General features: G+C 40.3%; 1 protein-coding gene across 1 annotated transcript; it reads right to left on the bottom strand.

The window, feature by feature from the left end:
- Positions 1-9,764: 9,764 nt before the first annotated feature.
- Positions 9,765-16,816, bottom strand: lep.L (leptin L homeolog). The gene is made up of 3 exons (XM_018252815.2): positions 16,762-16,816; positions 11,801-11,972; positions 9,765-10,809 (listed from the first exon to the last, which is right to left on the bottom strand). The coding sequence occupies exons 2-3, from the start codon at positions 11,948-11,950 to the stop codon at positions 10,450-10,452; spliced, it is 510 nt and encodes a 169-aa protein (XP_018108304.1). The 5' UTR covers positions 11,951-11,972; positions 16,762-16,816; the 3' UTR covers positions 9,765-10,449.
- Positions 16,817-17,362: the final 546 nt, after the last annotated feature.

The following is a 17,362-nucleotide window of genomic DNA, read 5'->3' as shown; positions in this document are numbered from 1 at the left end:
AAAACTAAAAAAACTGACTTTGGCACAGATCTGGCATGTAAAGAGACAGGATTTATTTTGAAAGTGTGAACTGTAATATATCTTATGAGCATCAGCCCAAAAGCTGTATTTGACATAAATGTCAACGAAAATCTACAAGAGCAACGAATAGTAAGGAGTAACTTCAGTGGTGTAACCTCGCAGCCACAGAAGTACTCTATAGGAGGGTACGGGGGTGACCTGCAATACATGCAAAATTGTATAAAAATAAGGATAGCAGATCATTTCCAAGTGAACTTACTGGATAGTGGATACAGATGTCATTCAGCATCATGGGTGTGCTAATAATTGGTGTATGGGAATCTCCCTCTCTGAACAAACACAAGGTTTTATTAATGATAAGTAGAGTACTTTTGGTGTTGCCACATGCCACATATTTAATCCTTTTGTAAGGTGTCCCAGGACATACAAAAATATCTTGCCTGGGTGTGTTTTTTTTAATGCTGCAGATATGCTTTCCTTGTTGTGTTCTATGAAACATGTTGCACATAACTTTTAAGTTTATTTGGAGCTTTTCCTTATAGAGGATGCTTACAAAATGTTGTAATACGGTGACCTCAATAAAGTTTTTGAGCAGTGAGTAAGCGTCAAGCAGGTCAAACAACAATTCTGGTTTTAGGTTGAGATCATACCCATCCTCTTTCCATGTAAAGGTTGTGGGTTTAGAACCAGAGCAATCCTAAATTTACAGGGGTATGATCAAAGCCCTCTAAGTTATAGGAAAGACTATTTCCAACATCTTGTTTTCTGACACCGTGCCCTTTGAATCACTGACATCAATAAATTCAGCATCCAGCATTTTCTAATTGTGTGCTATTATGTGAATACCCTTTTTTTTAAAAAAGGACATGTATAGAAGCACCATGAGTCATGATGACTAGAAACCTGGTATGTTAGATTTACCGACAGAGTTCGTACTGTTGTAGACCACTTTTTGGTAGTTGCAAGAAATGTATGCAGCAGTTAATGGCTTCTATTGAAATCTTCTAATAATGTCTGTGCTGCTAGATCCTGTGTGTGTACCTCCTTAATATATGTATCCCTTCTTAACAATGATTGCAGTTATATCAAATCACATTCCCACGGTCAAGTTTACTGGCAATCTTTGTTTCCACTGAAAGAAGACCGTATGAAAGGTTGCTGAGTTTGAAGGCATTCATTGTGAACATTGACCACAAATATTAATATTCAAGTCATCAGTGAGTAACTGACCCTATTGCCAACTTAGTAATGATGGGTTGATTTAGCTACTGTGTAGTTGGCTTGTGGCAATGCAGGTGCAGTCGGATATGATGCGAGGATTTCCATATTTTAGTAGATTAGTAGTAGATTTGGTAGATCTTTAACAGAGTCATGAAGGGGCAGGCATGTTATTGAAATAGAGCAAAACATTTTAAGTGGGACCATGAACATGCACCTTTCTATAACAAATAATTTAATTAATTATTTGCTGATTTTGGACTCCAATGAGGTAATTTACTAAACCTCAAAATGATCTTTTGTGGCAAAAACTCAAATTTTTAATTGAAAAAGTAACTCAAATTTTTTGAGATTTATTATAGCCTGATGCAAAAAGCCTGAATCTGAAAATCCCCCATCTCATTTCAGGCCAAAACTTGAAAGTTCCCAGCAAGTAATGTTTGAGTGTCGGCTGGAAGATTAACCTTCACGGCTTCCGATTTGCTAAAATTTATCTTAAAATTTGAAAGTTTTCCAAACAATTACAACAGTGACATCACATTGAGTAGAGTAATAATTGGTTTATTTATAAAGAATAGGAGATCATCCGCAAATGCAGCAACTTTATACTCCTTGTTTTTAACCATGAGCCTGGAAATATCCAGATTGTTCCTGAAATGTGACAGTAGGGTTTCCACTACTAAAACGAATAGAAGTGGGGAGAGTGGGCATCTCCTTTCAGGCCAAAACCCCAAAATAATCTAACGATTCTGGAAAAAATTGGACGATTCTGGTTTTCTCTTGATTTTAGTGGGGTTTTTCCTGATTCATTCGAGTTTTTTTAATAATAAATCAGGTCACATCGGGCTTGGGAGTTTGGTTGTGGTTTTTTAATAAAATAATGAGATAAATTCAGGTTTAGTAAATTAGCCTCCATGTAAACATGATGTTCACTCTATTGAAATGATGCTTACAATGTTTAATGTTACAATAAGAATACCTTGTATGGCATGAGAAATTCTGTTGTTATAATAAATACATACTATAAAAACGATTTGCTAAACTGCATAATAGGAGAGGTTTAGCACAAAATAAGGAGGATGAAATGACAGAAACAAATGGCCTCAACGGCAGAGAAAGAGCCACAACAAATTGGTTGTGCAAGTTTAATGCAAAGTTAAGATTACAAATAACAACCCCTGCAAGAAAAGCCTAGGAGTGGTGATAATGTTACATAAGGATATTCCTTTTCAATTTAAAGACAGGCTAGAGGATAACGAAGGGAGATTACTATGTGTAAAAGGTGTCATAGCCGATTTAAAGGTTACATTGGTCAACTTGTATGTTCCTAATCATGGTCAATCCAATTTTATACAAAAGGCCATAAAGTCTATTGCCATATTTGCAGAAGGGCTTTTAATAGTAGGGGGGGGATTAAATGTAACGCTAAACCCCTTAATTGATTCATCAATGTCAAAAACAAGTGTATCATACAAGGGTTTAAAGGTATAAAAAATGCCTTAACATCATTGGGTTTAGTAGATATCTGGAGAAGCTTCCACCCAACAACAAGAGATTTTACATTTTTTTCGAAGATTCATCAAAGTTACACAAGGATTGATTATATGTTAATTTTGTAGAATTGGTTACATTTATTTATACAAGAGGATATAGGTATAACCACAATATCTGATCATTCTCCTATAACCTCAGTGTTTAAGATTCCCAATACCGCCAAACCAGAATTTAATTGGAGATTTAATGACTTATTAACCCACAAGCAGGAAACAAAAACACAAGTCCAAGCAATGATTACCGGCATAATACATGAAAACAATTCGCCTCTGAATCAGGGTTGCTTTGCAGCCTGGAGTTCATTTAATAATACTCCTACTAAATTGAGAGAATTTTACAGGAAAGGGACTGTAATGGAGTCTACTGACCTGCTCCAAGATGGCGTCCAAAATGGCGATTCCTCTTCCCTGCACATGGCTCCGGGTGGTCGCAATCATCCTGCATCATCTCCTTCTTGCCCTGTGATTGGTCGCCGGCGACGGAACGGACGCCGGCGTCAGAATCGGGCGCCGGCGTCAAGGCGTCAGCGTGGGGACGCTGGCGTCTGCGTCTGACGCCAGCGCGTCAATTTTGGCGCCAATAGACTGGACTATAAAGACCCTCATTTCCATCCTGACCTTGCCCAATTATAGGTCTATTTCATATAGTTCCTGGGTGCGATATATTCTGTTTTGCTTATCCGTGTTTGAACCTTGCCTGTTATCGACTTTGAATCTGTACTGCCTGTCTTGACCATTCTGCCTGTTTTACGACCATTCTTTGATAAACCCTTTTCTGTACCGCGAACTTGGATTGTTGCCTTCTCTTTGGTCCTTACTTCAACTGCGCCTTCGGGCATTACAGTATAATTGGGCCATGGACCCCTCGGAGGAGGCCCAAGTACCCCTCGATGTCGGAGGGGCCATTCGGGGATTGGCTTCTCGCATGAAATCCTATGAAGCCCAGCAGTCTCAAATTGGCCAGGCAATTGATGTTATCCTGGAGAAATTGACTGCCATGTCTCCAGCGGCTCCTGCGGCTGTGCCTGTTCCTGCCATTCCTGCTACTCTCCAGGTGTCTGAACCTCGTGTTCCCGCTCCACCTCTTTTCAGCGGAGACCCAAAAGCTTGCCGTGGTTTTATTAACCAATGTGAAATTCAATTCACTCTGCAGCCAGGCCAGTTCGTCTCCGAGCAAGCCAAGGTTGGTTTTGTCATCTCCCGTCTGCAGGGGAAGGCTCTGGAATGGGCGTCTCCCCTTTGGGAGAAGAGAGACCCGCTGATCGACAACGCCGGGGCCTTTCTCCAAGAACTCCGGACGGTGTTTGACGCTCCTGGTCGTACTACTGCAGCCTCGGCTCGACTGTTCCAGCTTCAACAAGGCACTCGCTCAGTTCCGAGTATGCCATTGAATTTCGTACCCTGGTGGCAGAGACCTCCTGGAATAACGATGGTTACCACGCGGCCTTTTACAACGGCTTGGCTATACGCATTAAGAATGACCTCGTTTCCCGGGAAATTCCTTCTCGGTGGGAGGATCTGGTGGCCTTGGCGGTGAAGGTGGATACCCGGCAGAGGGAGTTCCAGCTTGAACTCGACCGAGAGCGTACAAAGAGGTACCCCCGGTTCCAACCTTCTTTGGCCCCCCGCTTCCAGAGACCCCTGCTTTTCAATCCTGTTCCCCCTGAGCTTCCTCCTGCTCCTATGAATTCTGCTTCTTCCTCCTTGCCGGCTGAAGAACCCATGCAGATTGGGCGGGCCCGCCTGTCCGAACAGGAGAAACTCCGGAGAAGGGCTGCCGGCCTGTGCCTTTACTGTGGGGGTAAAGCCCACTTTGCCCAGGAGTGTCCAGTGAAGCCGGGAAACGCCAAAGCCTAGGTAAGTTCGGGGAGACTTACCTGGGTGGGATTTGTCATTCTCCCCATTCTTCTACTCTACGTTTCCTTCTTCCGGTGCAGATCCAGTTTGGCTCTTTAAAGTTTTCCTCACAAGCCTTTCTAGATTCCGGTGCTGCAGGAAACTTCATGGATCGATCCTTTGCAAGACGTCATTCCATCCCTCTCCAACCCTTGGCAGTTCCTCTTCGTGTCCTGGCGATTGATGATCGTCCTCTGTCGTCTGCCTTCGTCTCGCATTCTACTCAGGAACTTTCTTTTAAGGTGGGCACCTTGCATTTGGAGAGATTATCCTTCCTCCTCATTGATTGCCCTTCCACTCCGGTTGTCCTGGGACTGCCATGGTTATGTGCACATAATCCAGTCATTGACTGGTCCACATTGCAAGTTTCCAGATGGAGTCCTTTTTGTTTACAGAACTGCCTACCCACTGTTCCGGTTGTCAAAATTTCCTCTGTGTCCTCTAATTCTTCTCTTCCCTCTGTATACCAAGCATTTGCCGATGTGTTTAACAAGTCTTCTGCTGAGATTCTTCCTCCCCATCGGCCTTACGATTGCCCAGTGGAACTTCTATCCGGCTCTATGCCCCCCAGGGGCCGCACCTACCCACTCTCTCCTTCGGAAACTTCTGCTATGAAGTTATACATCCAGGAGAATCTTCAGAGAGGATTCATCCGTCCTTCCACCTCCCCTGCCGGTGCAGGTTTCTTCTTTGTTGAGAAAAAGGATGGTAGTTTGCGGCCCTGCATCGACTACAGAGGACTCAACAAGATCACAGTTAAAAACAGGTACCCTCTTCCTCTTATTTCTGAACTGTTTGATCAACTTAGGGGTGCCAATATCTTTACAAAGCTGGATCTTCGGGGGGCATACAATCTTATCCGGATCCGTGAAGGGGACGAGTGGAAGACCGCCTTTAATACCCGTGATGGACATTATGAGTATTTGGTCATGCCCTTTGGTCTCTGTAATGCTCCTGCGGTCTTCCAGGAGTTTGTTAATGATATTTTTCGGGATTTGTTGGGTCTATGTGTGGTCGTTTATCTGGATGACATTCTTGTTTTTTCTAAAGATCTTTTGGAACATCGTGCCCAAGTACGTGAAGTCCTCTCCAGACTAAGGAAGAACAATCTCTTTGCTAAATTGGAGAAATGCACTTTTGAAGTCTCGTCTATTCCTTTCCTTGGCTATATCATTTCTCCTCTAGGTTTCAAGATGGATCCTGCCAAGGTGTCTGCAATCCTGGACTGGCCTCTTCCTACTAGTGTCAAAGCCATTCAGAGGTTTGTCGGCTTTGCCAATTATTACAGACAGTTTATAAAAAATTTTTCTTCCAGACTTTCTCCAATTCTGGCCCTGATTCGTAAGGGGGGCAAACCTCAACACTGGTCTCCTCAAGCCCTGGAATCCTTCAAGTCCCTCAAAGAGGCCTTTTCTTCCGCTCCAATTCTTCGGCACCCAGAACCTCTACATCCCTTCTTCATGGAAGTCGACGCCTCTGATGTCGGAGCTGGAGCAGTTTTATCACAGAGATCCATTTCTGACGGTAAACTCCATCCTTGTGCGTTCTTTTCTAAAAAATTTTCTGCCCCAGAACAGAACTATGATGTGGGGAATCGTGAACTACTTGCCATCAAATTAGCCTTGGAGGAATGGAGACACTTACTGGAGGGTTCTTCGGTTCCTGTGACGATTTTTACCGACCATAAGAATCTTGAGTTCATCCAAACCCTCAAACGCCTGAATCCCCGGCAAGCCAGGTGGGCACTTTTCTTTTCCCGTTTTAATTTTGTCATTACCTTTCGTCCTGGCTCCAGAAACAGGAAGGCCGATGCCTTATCCAGAAGCTTTATTCCCGAAGATTCTGTGTCCGAGGAACCTGAACCTGTGGTACCCTCCATCAAGATTATTGCTGCCTTGTTCCCTTCCTGTGCCTCCCAATTGTTGTCCGCTCAAGATTCTGCTCCTGCGGAAACTCCTCTTGGTGTTGCTTTTGTCCCTCCAGAATTTCGTCTTGCTATTTTGTCTCAGTCTCATAGTTCCAAACAGGCCGGACATCCTGGAATTCAGAAGACGACCGAGCTCTTATCTCGTCTAGTATGGTGGCCAACCTTAAGAAAGGACGTTAAAGATTTTGTCTCCTCATGTTCCACGTGTGCTGTGTCTAAATCCGGACATTCTCCTCCCAAGGGTTTTCTTCTTCCACTGCCCATCCCATCTCGACCCTGGACTCACCTCGCCATGGACTTTATTGTCGATTTGCCCATTTCCTCCGGCCACACTGTCATTTGGGTTGTTATCGACAGATTCAGTAAGATGGCTCATTTCACTCCTCTCCGCAAACTGCCTTCTGCTCCTGAACTTTCAGAACTGTTTATTAAACATATTTTTCGCCTCCATGGCTTCCCAGCAGAAATTGTGTCCGACCGTGGTCCCCAATTTGTGTCTAAATTTTGGAGGTCACTGTGTAATGCTTTAAATATCTCTCTTCAATTTTCTTCTTCTTATCATCCCCAGTCCAATGGTGCCGCTGAACGTGTTAACCAGGCCTTGGAGCAATTTCTTCGTTGCCATGTGTCTTTGTGTCAAGACGACTGGTCGGACCTTCTTCCCTGGGCGGAGTTTGCCCATAACAATTCCTTACATTCTTCTTCCCAGAAATCTCCTTTCTTCTGTGTGTATGGCCGGAACCCATTGGCATTCCCTCAGGATCTCTTACTCACAAATGTTCCTGCTGCTAATGATCAAGCCGCTCATATGCTGGCCATCTGGCAGGCCACCACTGCTAATCTGGAAAAGAGTTCATCCTCTCAAAAGAAGTTTGCCGACAGGAAGAGAATTGCCGCCCCACCCTATGCTCCTGGTGACAAGGTCTGGTTGTCTACACGGAATATTCGCCTCAAGATTCCCACTCCTAAGCTTGGCCCCAAATTCATCGGTCCCTTTCCCATCATCGAGGTCATCAACCCTGTGGCAGTTCGTCTTCTTCTTCCTCCCGAGATGCGGATCCCTAATGCCTTTCATGTGTCTCTCCTTAAACCTGCAGTGTCTTCCCCCTCTTCTTCTTCCACAGCTCCTGTTGTTATCGATGACCATTTAGAATTTGAAGTCAGCAGGATTCTGGACTCTCGTTTTTCCAGGGGCGCTCTCCAGTACCTTGTCGAATGGAAGGGTTTCGGTCCCGAGGAATGCTCTTGGGTGAAAAAGTCGGATGTCCATGCCCCCATCCTTGTTCGCAGGTTTCATAGGCAGTTTCCTTCCCGTCCTGGTCCCGGTGGTCCTGAGGCCCCCCCTAAGGAAGGGGGTACTGTAATGGAGTCTACTGACCTGCTCCAAGATGGCGTCCAAAATGGCGATTCCTCTTCCCTGCACATGGCTCCGGGTGGTCGCAATCATCCTGCATCATCTCCTTCTTGCCCTGTGATTGGTCGCCGGCGACGGAACGGACGCCGGCGTCAGAATCGGGCGCCGGCGTCAAGGCGTCAGCGTGGGGACGCTGGCGTCTGCGTCTGACGCCAGCGCGTCAATTTTGGCGCCAATAGACTGGACTATAAAGACCCTCATTTCCATCCTGACCTTGCCCAATTATAGGTCTATTTCATATAGTTCCTGGGTGCGATATATTCTGTTTTGCTTATCCGTGTTTGAACCTTGCCTGTTATCGACTTTGAATCTGTACTGCCTGTCTTGACCATTCTGCCTGTTTTACGACCATTCTTTGATAAACCCTTTTCTGTACCGCGAACTTGGATTGTTGCCTTCTCTTTGGTCCTTACTTCAACTGCGCCTTCGGGCATTACAGGGACTAGGCTATCCTTCTCAAAGATACAAAAAAATGAGGTAACCACCCATGGGATTTGTGGTGTTTTAACCAGCTGTCACATTATCTGAATCAATAACCCAAACAGGGTTGGGGAGAAAACGCACGCCATGGGAGAACATCATGGAAGGCATACAGCCACTTAAAAGACCACTTTCTCTCATATACAAGTTGATAATTCATGCCAGGGACCTCCCCCAAGCTTAGTGCATAAAGAACTGGGAAAAAGAGGTTGGAATAATGTTGGCAGGTAAAGGTTGGGATAAAATATTTAAGGCGGTTCATAAAAGTTCTGTAGCATCCAGGACCAGAAAAACTATGTTTAAGCTGACCACTAGATGGTATCCACCTGGACCCAATACTTCTACTGTTCCATCCATACATGAATTCTAATAAGATTATAAAAGACAAACTTTTCCTCCATCTTATTCAGGCAGTGAAGGCCCTTATCCCATGTAAATGGAAATCTCTTAACCCTCCCACACTTATAGAATGGCTCAAGAATGTTGAAGACACCCGCAAATTAGAGGAAATAACGAGAAATGAAAGTGGCCAATATTGGGACATCTGGAGACCACGGTTAAGGTATATTCGAACTAATTAAGTTTAAGGGCTAACTGGTTAATCCAACTCCAACTTTATAGCAAGGTCATAGATGGCGACATGAGATATGGTCAAATATTACTACTTTATCGAACTCTAAATGACTATACTCACTAAATGAAAGGGATTTAACTAAATATCAATAAAATGATAATGTATGTACATCGCTTCCTTCACCATGTTATATGTAATCAAAGGTGGAATTGATCATGTATATGCAAATAACTTTTCCCATTTATGTCCCTCCCACTTCCCTCTTCCCCTTCCTTTTTTTACTTTCTGTATCCCCTCCCCTCCTTCCCTTTCTTTAAATTTGAAAATAAAGATTATTCCAAAAAAAAGATTACAAATTAGCCATAGTTGTTCTCCTTTTGCTTGCTGTGTCAAACTGATGTCAAGAGCTAAGATAAATGAAGATCAGTAGTATGCGCAAATATTCTTAGACACCTTTAAAAAGTCCTATAATTAAGTGATAAATTACTAGAACTATCAAATCAGAATATGAATATGTTATTCATCCTCCATAATTGGCCGAGAAGATTTACCAATGCCTCAGAGACTTGGAACCAGAAAACCAATTTCTAATCGTACTTGCTCTGTCAAGTCTACTCAGACAGTTAGGAGAAGGCAAAGAAATCACACAAAAATCAAACCATTTTCTTACAAAAGTTTATTTAAAACACAAAATAAAGGATAAATAAATAAATATTTGTTTGCTGCCTGTTTTAACTGAAATATTCAAGTTTAAGAAAACCTTTAAATATAAAAATATTTTTTTTTAAAATATACTATATTCTATTATAAACTAACAACACAGCTGAGGCTGGCATTTACAGCAAGGCCTCATTTTGTGACACCAAAGACAAAGTTGTATCAATGGGTTTTTTCTATTGCCATGTCAATGCCTCTCTACTATAGATATTCCATGGGTATTTATTAATTATTGTGCACGTACTAGTGCAATTCATTTTACTGTATAGTTCACGTCCATGTGGGTATCAAACATATTCTGTAGTGTGCAGTACATGAAATGTGGAAGCCCATACTGGAATAGAATCCTTGTAGTTATTATCATTGTATCTACTAATTCATATAGTGACCAGCATTATCCTAGGTATGGATTTACTCTATGACACTGATATCTTTTTGGGAACAATAGTTTTATACCATTTTCTATCTTCCCTTTAACTATGTGCATGTTTATGCTGACTCAAAATAAGAAAGGGAAATGGGTCCTGCTAAACATTGCCTCCTAGTCTTGCAAATAAATATGGCTTGCAGTAGTTCCTCATCAAAATAACAAAGGTGTTTTTGAGAGAAGTGAAAAAAAAGAGTTATTTTGCCATTAGTATGGTCTTAGTTAGCAGTTAGTGATGTGGTCCAAGTGCTTGACAATACTATGCAGGGATTTTTGGAGACGATCCAGTGCTACCTTTTCTGTAGTGTAAGGGGCTTTGGCATACTCCTCTGTCAGGTTCACCTGAGTGTCACTTTGGCTGTGTTTTCTGGTTGTACATCCCATTATGGTGCTCAATAATTGTAACAGACTGCGGAGGTTCTCCATGTCACTCAACATCTGATCAACATTTTCCATTGGGAGACTAGAGAGAATTTCTTGGAAAACTTCAAGCGTTTCATCCATATGTTCCAGGCTTTCTAGTAACTGCTCATCTGGGATAAAATCCAAACCACTGATTTTTAGATTGCTGGGGAAAAGGTACTGGATTTGTAAAAAGAAACAAAAAGAAATGGCAATTGGTTAACAAGAGCTAAACAATGCTAAGTGCAAAAATGGTTGCTCTGGAAGCAAACATACAAAGTACACATTTCACCAACATCACCTGTTGCACACACCATGATTGTTACACAAAAGGCTTAGGCCTGAAGAACATTGGCCTCAGCTGATGACATGAACCCATAACCTTTGCAAGGAGCAGATTTCAGCCAAAAATGTTTGTGTGCATTTTGTACCCAAATCAGTCAGGCAATGCTGACAATATTCTCTCCATTAAAAAAAGAGTGTTTTAAAAAGTATCCACTCAGCAATTAGACCAGGCGGCACTCCGGATAAAATAAGAGATATTTATTGCAACAGGTGAATTGTCTGCATTGCTTCTATTTGACTCCTATGTTTTGAAAATTAGAATCAAAATTTCACCTGTCTGTTAAAATCTGTTGCCGACGAGAGACAGTTTGCTGAAGATCATCTTAATTATTTTAGAAATAGTATAGAAAGTTTAAATGATTATACTATATAAAGTAATTTATTTATTTTCCAGAAAGCTCTGAATTACAGAAAGGCCATCTCCCATAGCCTCCATTTTATTTAAATAATCCCCATTTTAAAAAATGATTTCCTATTTCTCTGTAATAATGAAACAGTACATTGTATTTGAGCCAAACTAAGATATAATTAATCCATATTGGAAGCAAAACTAGCCTGTTGGGTTTATTTAATGTTTACACGATTTTCTAGTAGATTTGCGGTATGAAGATCCAAATTACAGAAAGATCCATTATCCAGAAAACCTCAGGTCCCAAGCATTCTGGATTACAGGTTCCATACCTGTATTTTTTTATTTTCACAACAGTTTCCCTTTAATTAACACAAACTTTAGACAAAACCTGGGTCCCATGAGTTTAAAGAAAGGAATTTGAACATTTATGTTTACTGAAAATGTTTGGTCTCTTGCAGTGTCCATGTTTCTCACCTGGATTGGGTGCTCTTGTATCCTGGTAATCAAGGTCCTTGCCAGCATCTTTGCATCATTTTTCACTCGATCAGTTTTTATAGCTCGTCCTTGGATCATTGGTAGCAACATCCAAAAGATTCCCCAAAATGAGAGTTGAGTGTATTGCATTGTTGGGATTTTGTGCTTTGACCTGACACAAAAAAATGCATCCAATTACCCATATGTAAAAATAATAGATGATGTTTATCTAATAAAAAAAAAAGAACATCCATACACTCCGCTTGATTACAGTGAGTAGCCCGATTACCTGTGTAGCACTACTAGCACACTGAAAGCTTACAGAAGAACATTTGGGAACTGACCGAGCAAGCCCAATGCCATTATTTGACATACTGCAAATCTAAAGTGACACTAAAAAAAAGTTTTTACATGTTACTTAACTAGGAGGTTTAAATGGAAATCCCTGGGGATCATTTACCAAATGTACGTCATGTGAGATTTGAACTAACTGCTGTAATTCCAGATCATGGTTAATATCTGTTTATGTTTAAAGGCACTCCCCATACATATTATATAAAACCTCAGCGATGGTTGTCAAATAGTATTTGCTCATTAATTTTACTGTACATAGAAAGAAAGTACATGATTCTATTGTTTTTCTATTATATCCCGTTGCCCTTGTCAGTGTTGTAGAAGTGACTTAACAGTGTGAATAAGAGATCTGTTTGTTCTTTATGATTTAATGAGCGCAGCAGCCCAGTTTAGATTTCTTCAGACATTGACTCATTTGAATTTTTTTTTCACCGTCTCCCTGTTCCGGGAAATTATGAGCCGACCTCAGCTCTCGTGCCTGTTTGAATACTACCATTTAATATGTCATAGTCAAAGCAGTTTCTGCCCCAAGGGTACATAGAGTAGCAACGTCTACATTTTCAGGCTTTAAAGAATGTGAACTATTTAGAATATTTTTTTGTTGTTCTGGAGAGGAACTCCTTCTTAGCAGTTTTTCTTTCTTATGTGGAAGCCTTTGTGGTACTGAAGGGGTTGCAGATATTACCCAATCTCTCTCTAAATATAAATTCCATTTTTGACTTTTAAGGTTAACTGGAAAAAAAATCACTTGCAGTCATTTTCAGTTATGAGGATGAAGTCAGATTTAGCCAGTAATAACCAGTCATTGATTCAGTCTGTCCTATTATATCTAGATACACAGATTTACCCAGTTAAAGTCAGTTATAACTGACTTGAGCTCTAACTGACTTGCTTGGCATTTTTTTCCAGTAACTCTAACAAAGAGAATTGCATACCAGGGATTTCTCTTCACAAGTTGTTAAACTAAACCACCCAGAACCCCTTGGCAGCCTTTGACTTTGAGTCGTGTTTCAACAATAGCCAGGAAAGAGCAGTTTTGATATCTCTGGTGTATAATGATGTAAAAGGACAACATTTGATTTGTTGTCGGATGTGAGTTAATAACAAAGTCAGTAGGGATTCTTCGAGTGCACGGATCATAAAATGCTATGACTCGTTTCTTATGATAGGAATGACATAAATGGAATGGCATTACACTGCATAACTTGAAAACAACAACAACCCGGCCATTGCACAATGTCTGGAGCATGATACCAAGGGAATCCACGAGGAAGCAGTATCAGTCTGAGCACTGAGCAAATTCCCAACATGAACATGGCAGGGAGGTTTAACCGTGGCTTTAGGAAAGTTTAACTCTAGTGTATTATATCTGCAGAAGTATAAAGAGATAATAATTGTAAGGAGAACTGGTTTGTTTATAAAATATATCCATGCCTCAAGTCTACCTAGTCCTTATCAAGCCCATATGTTCTTTTATTTTTAAAGAGAAAACTTGAATCATTAAAAAATTGAATAGTTTTTATCAAAATCGATTCTATAATTAGGATTAGGAGAGCTGTAGTAGTCTTGTCAATACTGGATTGCGAGTGTTTTGCCTAGCACAGTATAGAGGAACTGAACACAATCAATCCCCTTTTGGTTAATGGCACAAGAAGAGATTTGCTGTAATTTGTCCCACCTCCCATGGAATGACGATAATTGGGGTGACAATTAGCGATGGGCAAATTTGACCCGTTTCGCTTTGCCATGAATTTCGGGAACTTCACGTGATACATCGATTTTGACGACGGCGACAATTTGCGTGCGTCAAAATGGTCAGCGGTGTCAAAGTTGACGCCGGCACCCATTAAAATCTAAATTGTCGCCGTCATCGGTAAAAACTTTGATGCTAGCAAATAAATTAGCAAATTTGTAGAGAAAATTCGCCGGCGTCAAAGTTTTTACCGATGACGGCGACAATTTAGATTTTAATGGGCGCCAGCGTCAACTTTGACACAGGCGACCATTTTGACGCACGCAAATTGTCGCCGGCGTCAAAATCGATGTATCACATGAAGTTCACGAAATTCATGGCTAATCGAGCAAATTCGCCCCAAATTTGTACCTGCCGAAAAATTCGCCCTTCACTAGTGACAAATGCTACAAGCTTCCCCTTGTGCCATGAACCTAAAAGGGGACTGACTTATCTTTCTGTTCAGTTCCTCTACTAGTATGCTTTCATTCCCACTTCAAAATTTCTGACTGGTTGCTAGGGTTATTACTCTAAAATCCAGAAATGAAACAAAAAAATAGAAAAATAAAAACAGAAAAATTTAAAAAATGAAGACAAATTGCAAATTATTTTTACAATCCTGCTGTCTACATTGGGTTGCTTACCCTAGAGAAGTCTGTGTGGGGGAAATTTAGTGGGGGAGACTGTGATATCATTCTTCAGAGCATTGTCCAGATTTCCTCATTTGGACAGGTAGTTTTCACCCAGAGAACCTAGGCTGTCCAGCTAAAAACCAGAACCCTATGGGGCCCATTTACTAACTAACAAATTGATTTGTTTTCCCATGAATCTCTAAAACTGTTCCAATATTTCTTATAAGCTCTAAAAATGTGAAATGTATTAAGTGAAAAAACTTTTCATACCAAACTTTGCCAAGTAAAAGTTGTCAAAGTGCTATAGAAGTAAATGGAAACTGCGCTGATCTCATTGGACTGCTTGTAAGCAAATTGGACTTTTAGAGGTTTTCCGATTTTTCTTTTCACTATGAATTGTCTTAGGGGCTGATTCACTATGGGTCGAATATCGAGGGTTAATTAACCCTCGATATTCGACTAGGAATTGAAATCCTTCGACTTCGAATATCGAAGTCGAAAGATTTAGTGCAAATTCTGCGATCGTACGATCGAAGGATTATTCCTTCAATCGAACGATTAAATCCTTCGAATCGAATGATTCGAAGGATTTTAATCCAACGATCGTAGGAATATCCTTCGATCAAAAAAACTTAGGCAAGCCTATGGGGACCTTCCCCATAGGCTAACATTGACTTCGGTAGCTTTTATCTGCCGAACTAGGGGGTCGAAGTTTTTTTTAAAGAGACAGTACTTCGATTATCGAATGGTCGAATAGTGGAACGATTTTTAGTTCGAATCCTTCGATTCGAAGTCGTAGTCATAGTCGAAGGTCGAAGTAGCCCATTCGATGGTCGAAGTAGCCCAAAAAAACCTTCGAAATTCGAAGTTTTTTTACTTCGAATCCTTCACTCGAATTTAGTGACTCAGCCCCTTAGTGTTGGTATTTTTAAGTGCATCGATCAGAGCTTTTTTTTAATTGCACTTTTTAAATTTGGTAATTCAATGACATTCGTGGTTTTAGGGTTTGTGAGTTTAGTTGTGATTTCCAAAACCACTAAAACCACAAAAATGTGGCCTTTCATAAATAAGCCTCCACTTCTACATCATACTAAACATGAATTTTCCGGTGAACAACCCCTATAATATAGAATAATGTAAATTATATTTAATATAAATTTTAATATAAAATAATATATCATCTATAAATGAATATAGGTACTGTTATTGTATACCTATGAATATAGGTACTGTTATTGTACACTGAAACATAATAGTCACAAAGAAGTCAATAAAAAAATGTAAAAAATAAAAAAAAAAATATTAGAAAATGCGATTGCTCTTGTGCCTATTTTACCATGTATATTTTTTTCCCGTGCAGATAAATGTAGTGGATAAAATTACATTGTTTATAATGTAAGATTTCATACATGTAGCCCAGCCATACTGTGCGGAGAAAGCTTTCCTTCTTAGCATGTATGCATTTATATACTCAGTTTTGCTGAAACAAGTAATATGGCAGCTCCCACGTATAAATTTGACTGACTAGTGGTGGAGGAAGAATGCAATATGCACAAAAAAGAGTAATTATTTGCTTGGTGTTAAGGGATTCAAGCAATGTAATAAGCAAATGTTAATCTCTGCTCTGCTCTGCTTTCCAGAGGAAAAAAATCTCACATTATATCCATCCAAATCTGATTTAGGGTTACTGAGGCAGTTGCCATTAAACTGTAAGCAGAATGCCAAATCATTTTTTTTCTGATTGACTTAGACCAGTTTCACAGGTAATGATTATAGATAACTGTCACCAGTTTTCTCATGTCAAATTATAAACAGCAATCCCTGTCTATATAATAAACATTATGTACTAGTATACTGGAAACAAGAGTCAAAAAGTGCACATAAGTTACTCAGTAACTTATAAGTTAATCAGTAACTTATCTGCGCACACACATACCCACACACACACAAATATACTGTAGATAGATTATAGATAGATAGATAGATAGATAGATAGATAGATAGATAGATAGATATAGAATAACCATGTTATTCAACTTTCATAGGCAAAATTCACAATTTTCACTTCACAATTATACAATTATTAATTTCAGCTTACAAAAAATGATGCTGTTCTAAAATATGGCACCTAAGTTTAAGCCATAGATGATTTAACATCATATTGAATATGAATACTAACTAGTCCCTAGTCTTTCTAGTAGGCAAATGGCAAATTAACTTTCCTTCAAAAGGCATGATCTTACCTCTGCAAGTGTTTCTTAGTATGAATGAATCCTGAATGGCAAACCTATCATTCTCTTTATATACTGTTGACCCAGCATTGCCTAAGATATTACTCATCCAAAAGTCTAATGCTAGAGCAATGCTGTCACCTAACCAACCCCCTTATGTGTTACCAAAGGAGGATGGATATATTTCTAGCCTCACTTTTCATTAATGAGTGCTTGCATGTTTGTTTGTTTTTTTGGAAAGAAATTAGATAAAAGAAAATGTTTGTTTTACTCAAACACGACACAGCAAAAAAAAGATGAAAACATACATTACATTGTGCTCATCTAACATGGGTAACATGTATTAGTAGTGATGGGCGAATTTGTCCCATTTCGCTTCGCCATGAATTTCGCAAATTTCCCGCGAAATTCACAAAACTGGCGAAAAATTCACAAACTGGTGATTTTTGACGCCGGCTTCAAAATGGGTGCCAGCGTCAGAGTTGACGTCTACACACATTAAAGTCCATTTATCTAAATCCGCGTCTATATTGGCGCCGAAACTGGCGCCGGCTTCAACCATTGACGACGGCATCGAAATCGTAACACCAGAGAATTTTCGCCAATGAATTTT

Source organism: Xenopus laevis, chromosome 3L (assembly GCF_017654675.1).
Source record: "Xenopus laevis strain J_2021 chromosome 3L, Xenopus_laevis_v10.1, whole genome shotgun sequence".
NCBI classification, from domain to species: Eukaryota; Metazoa; Chordata; class Amphibia; order Anura; family Pipidae; genus Xenopus; species Xenopus laevis.
The sequence above is the reverse complement of the archived record's forward strand: the minus strand, read 5'-3'. Positions and strand labels throughout refer to the sequence as shown.

Coding starts and splice junctions, on each gene's coding strand:
- lep.L (XM_018252815.2), bottom strand. CDS start 11,950: ATGCAATACACTCAACTCTCATTTTGGGGAATCTTTTGGATGTTGCTA. Junction 10,810..11,800: donor TACAAGAGCACCCAATCCAG/GTGAGAAACATG, acceptor TTACAAATCCAG/TACCTTTTCCCCAGCAATCT.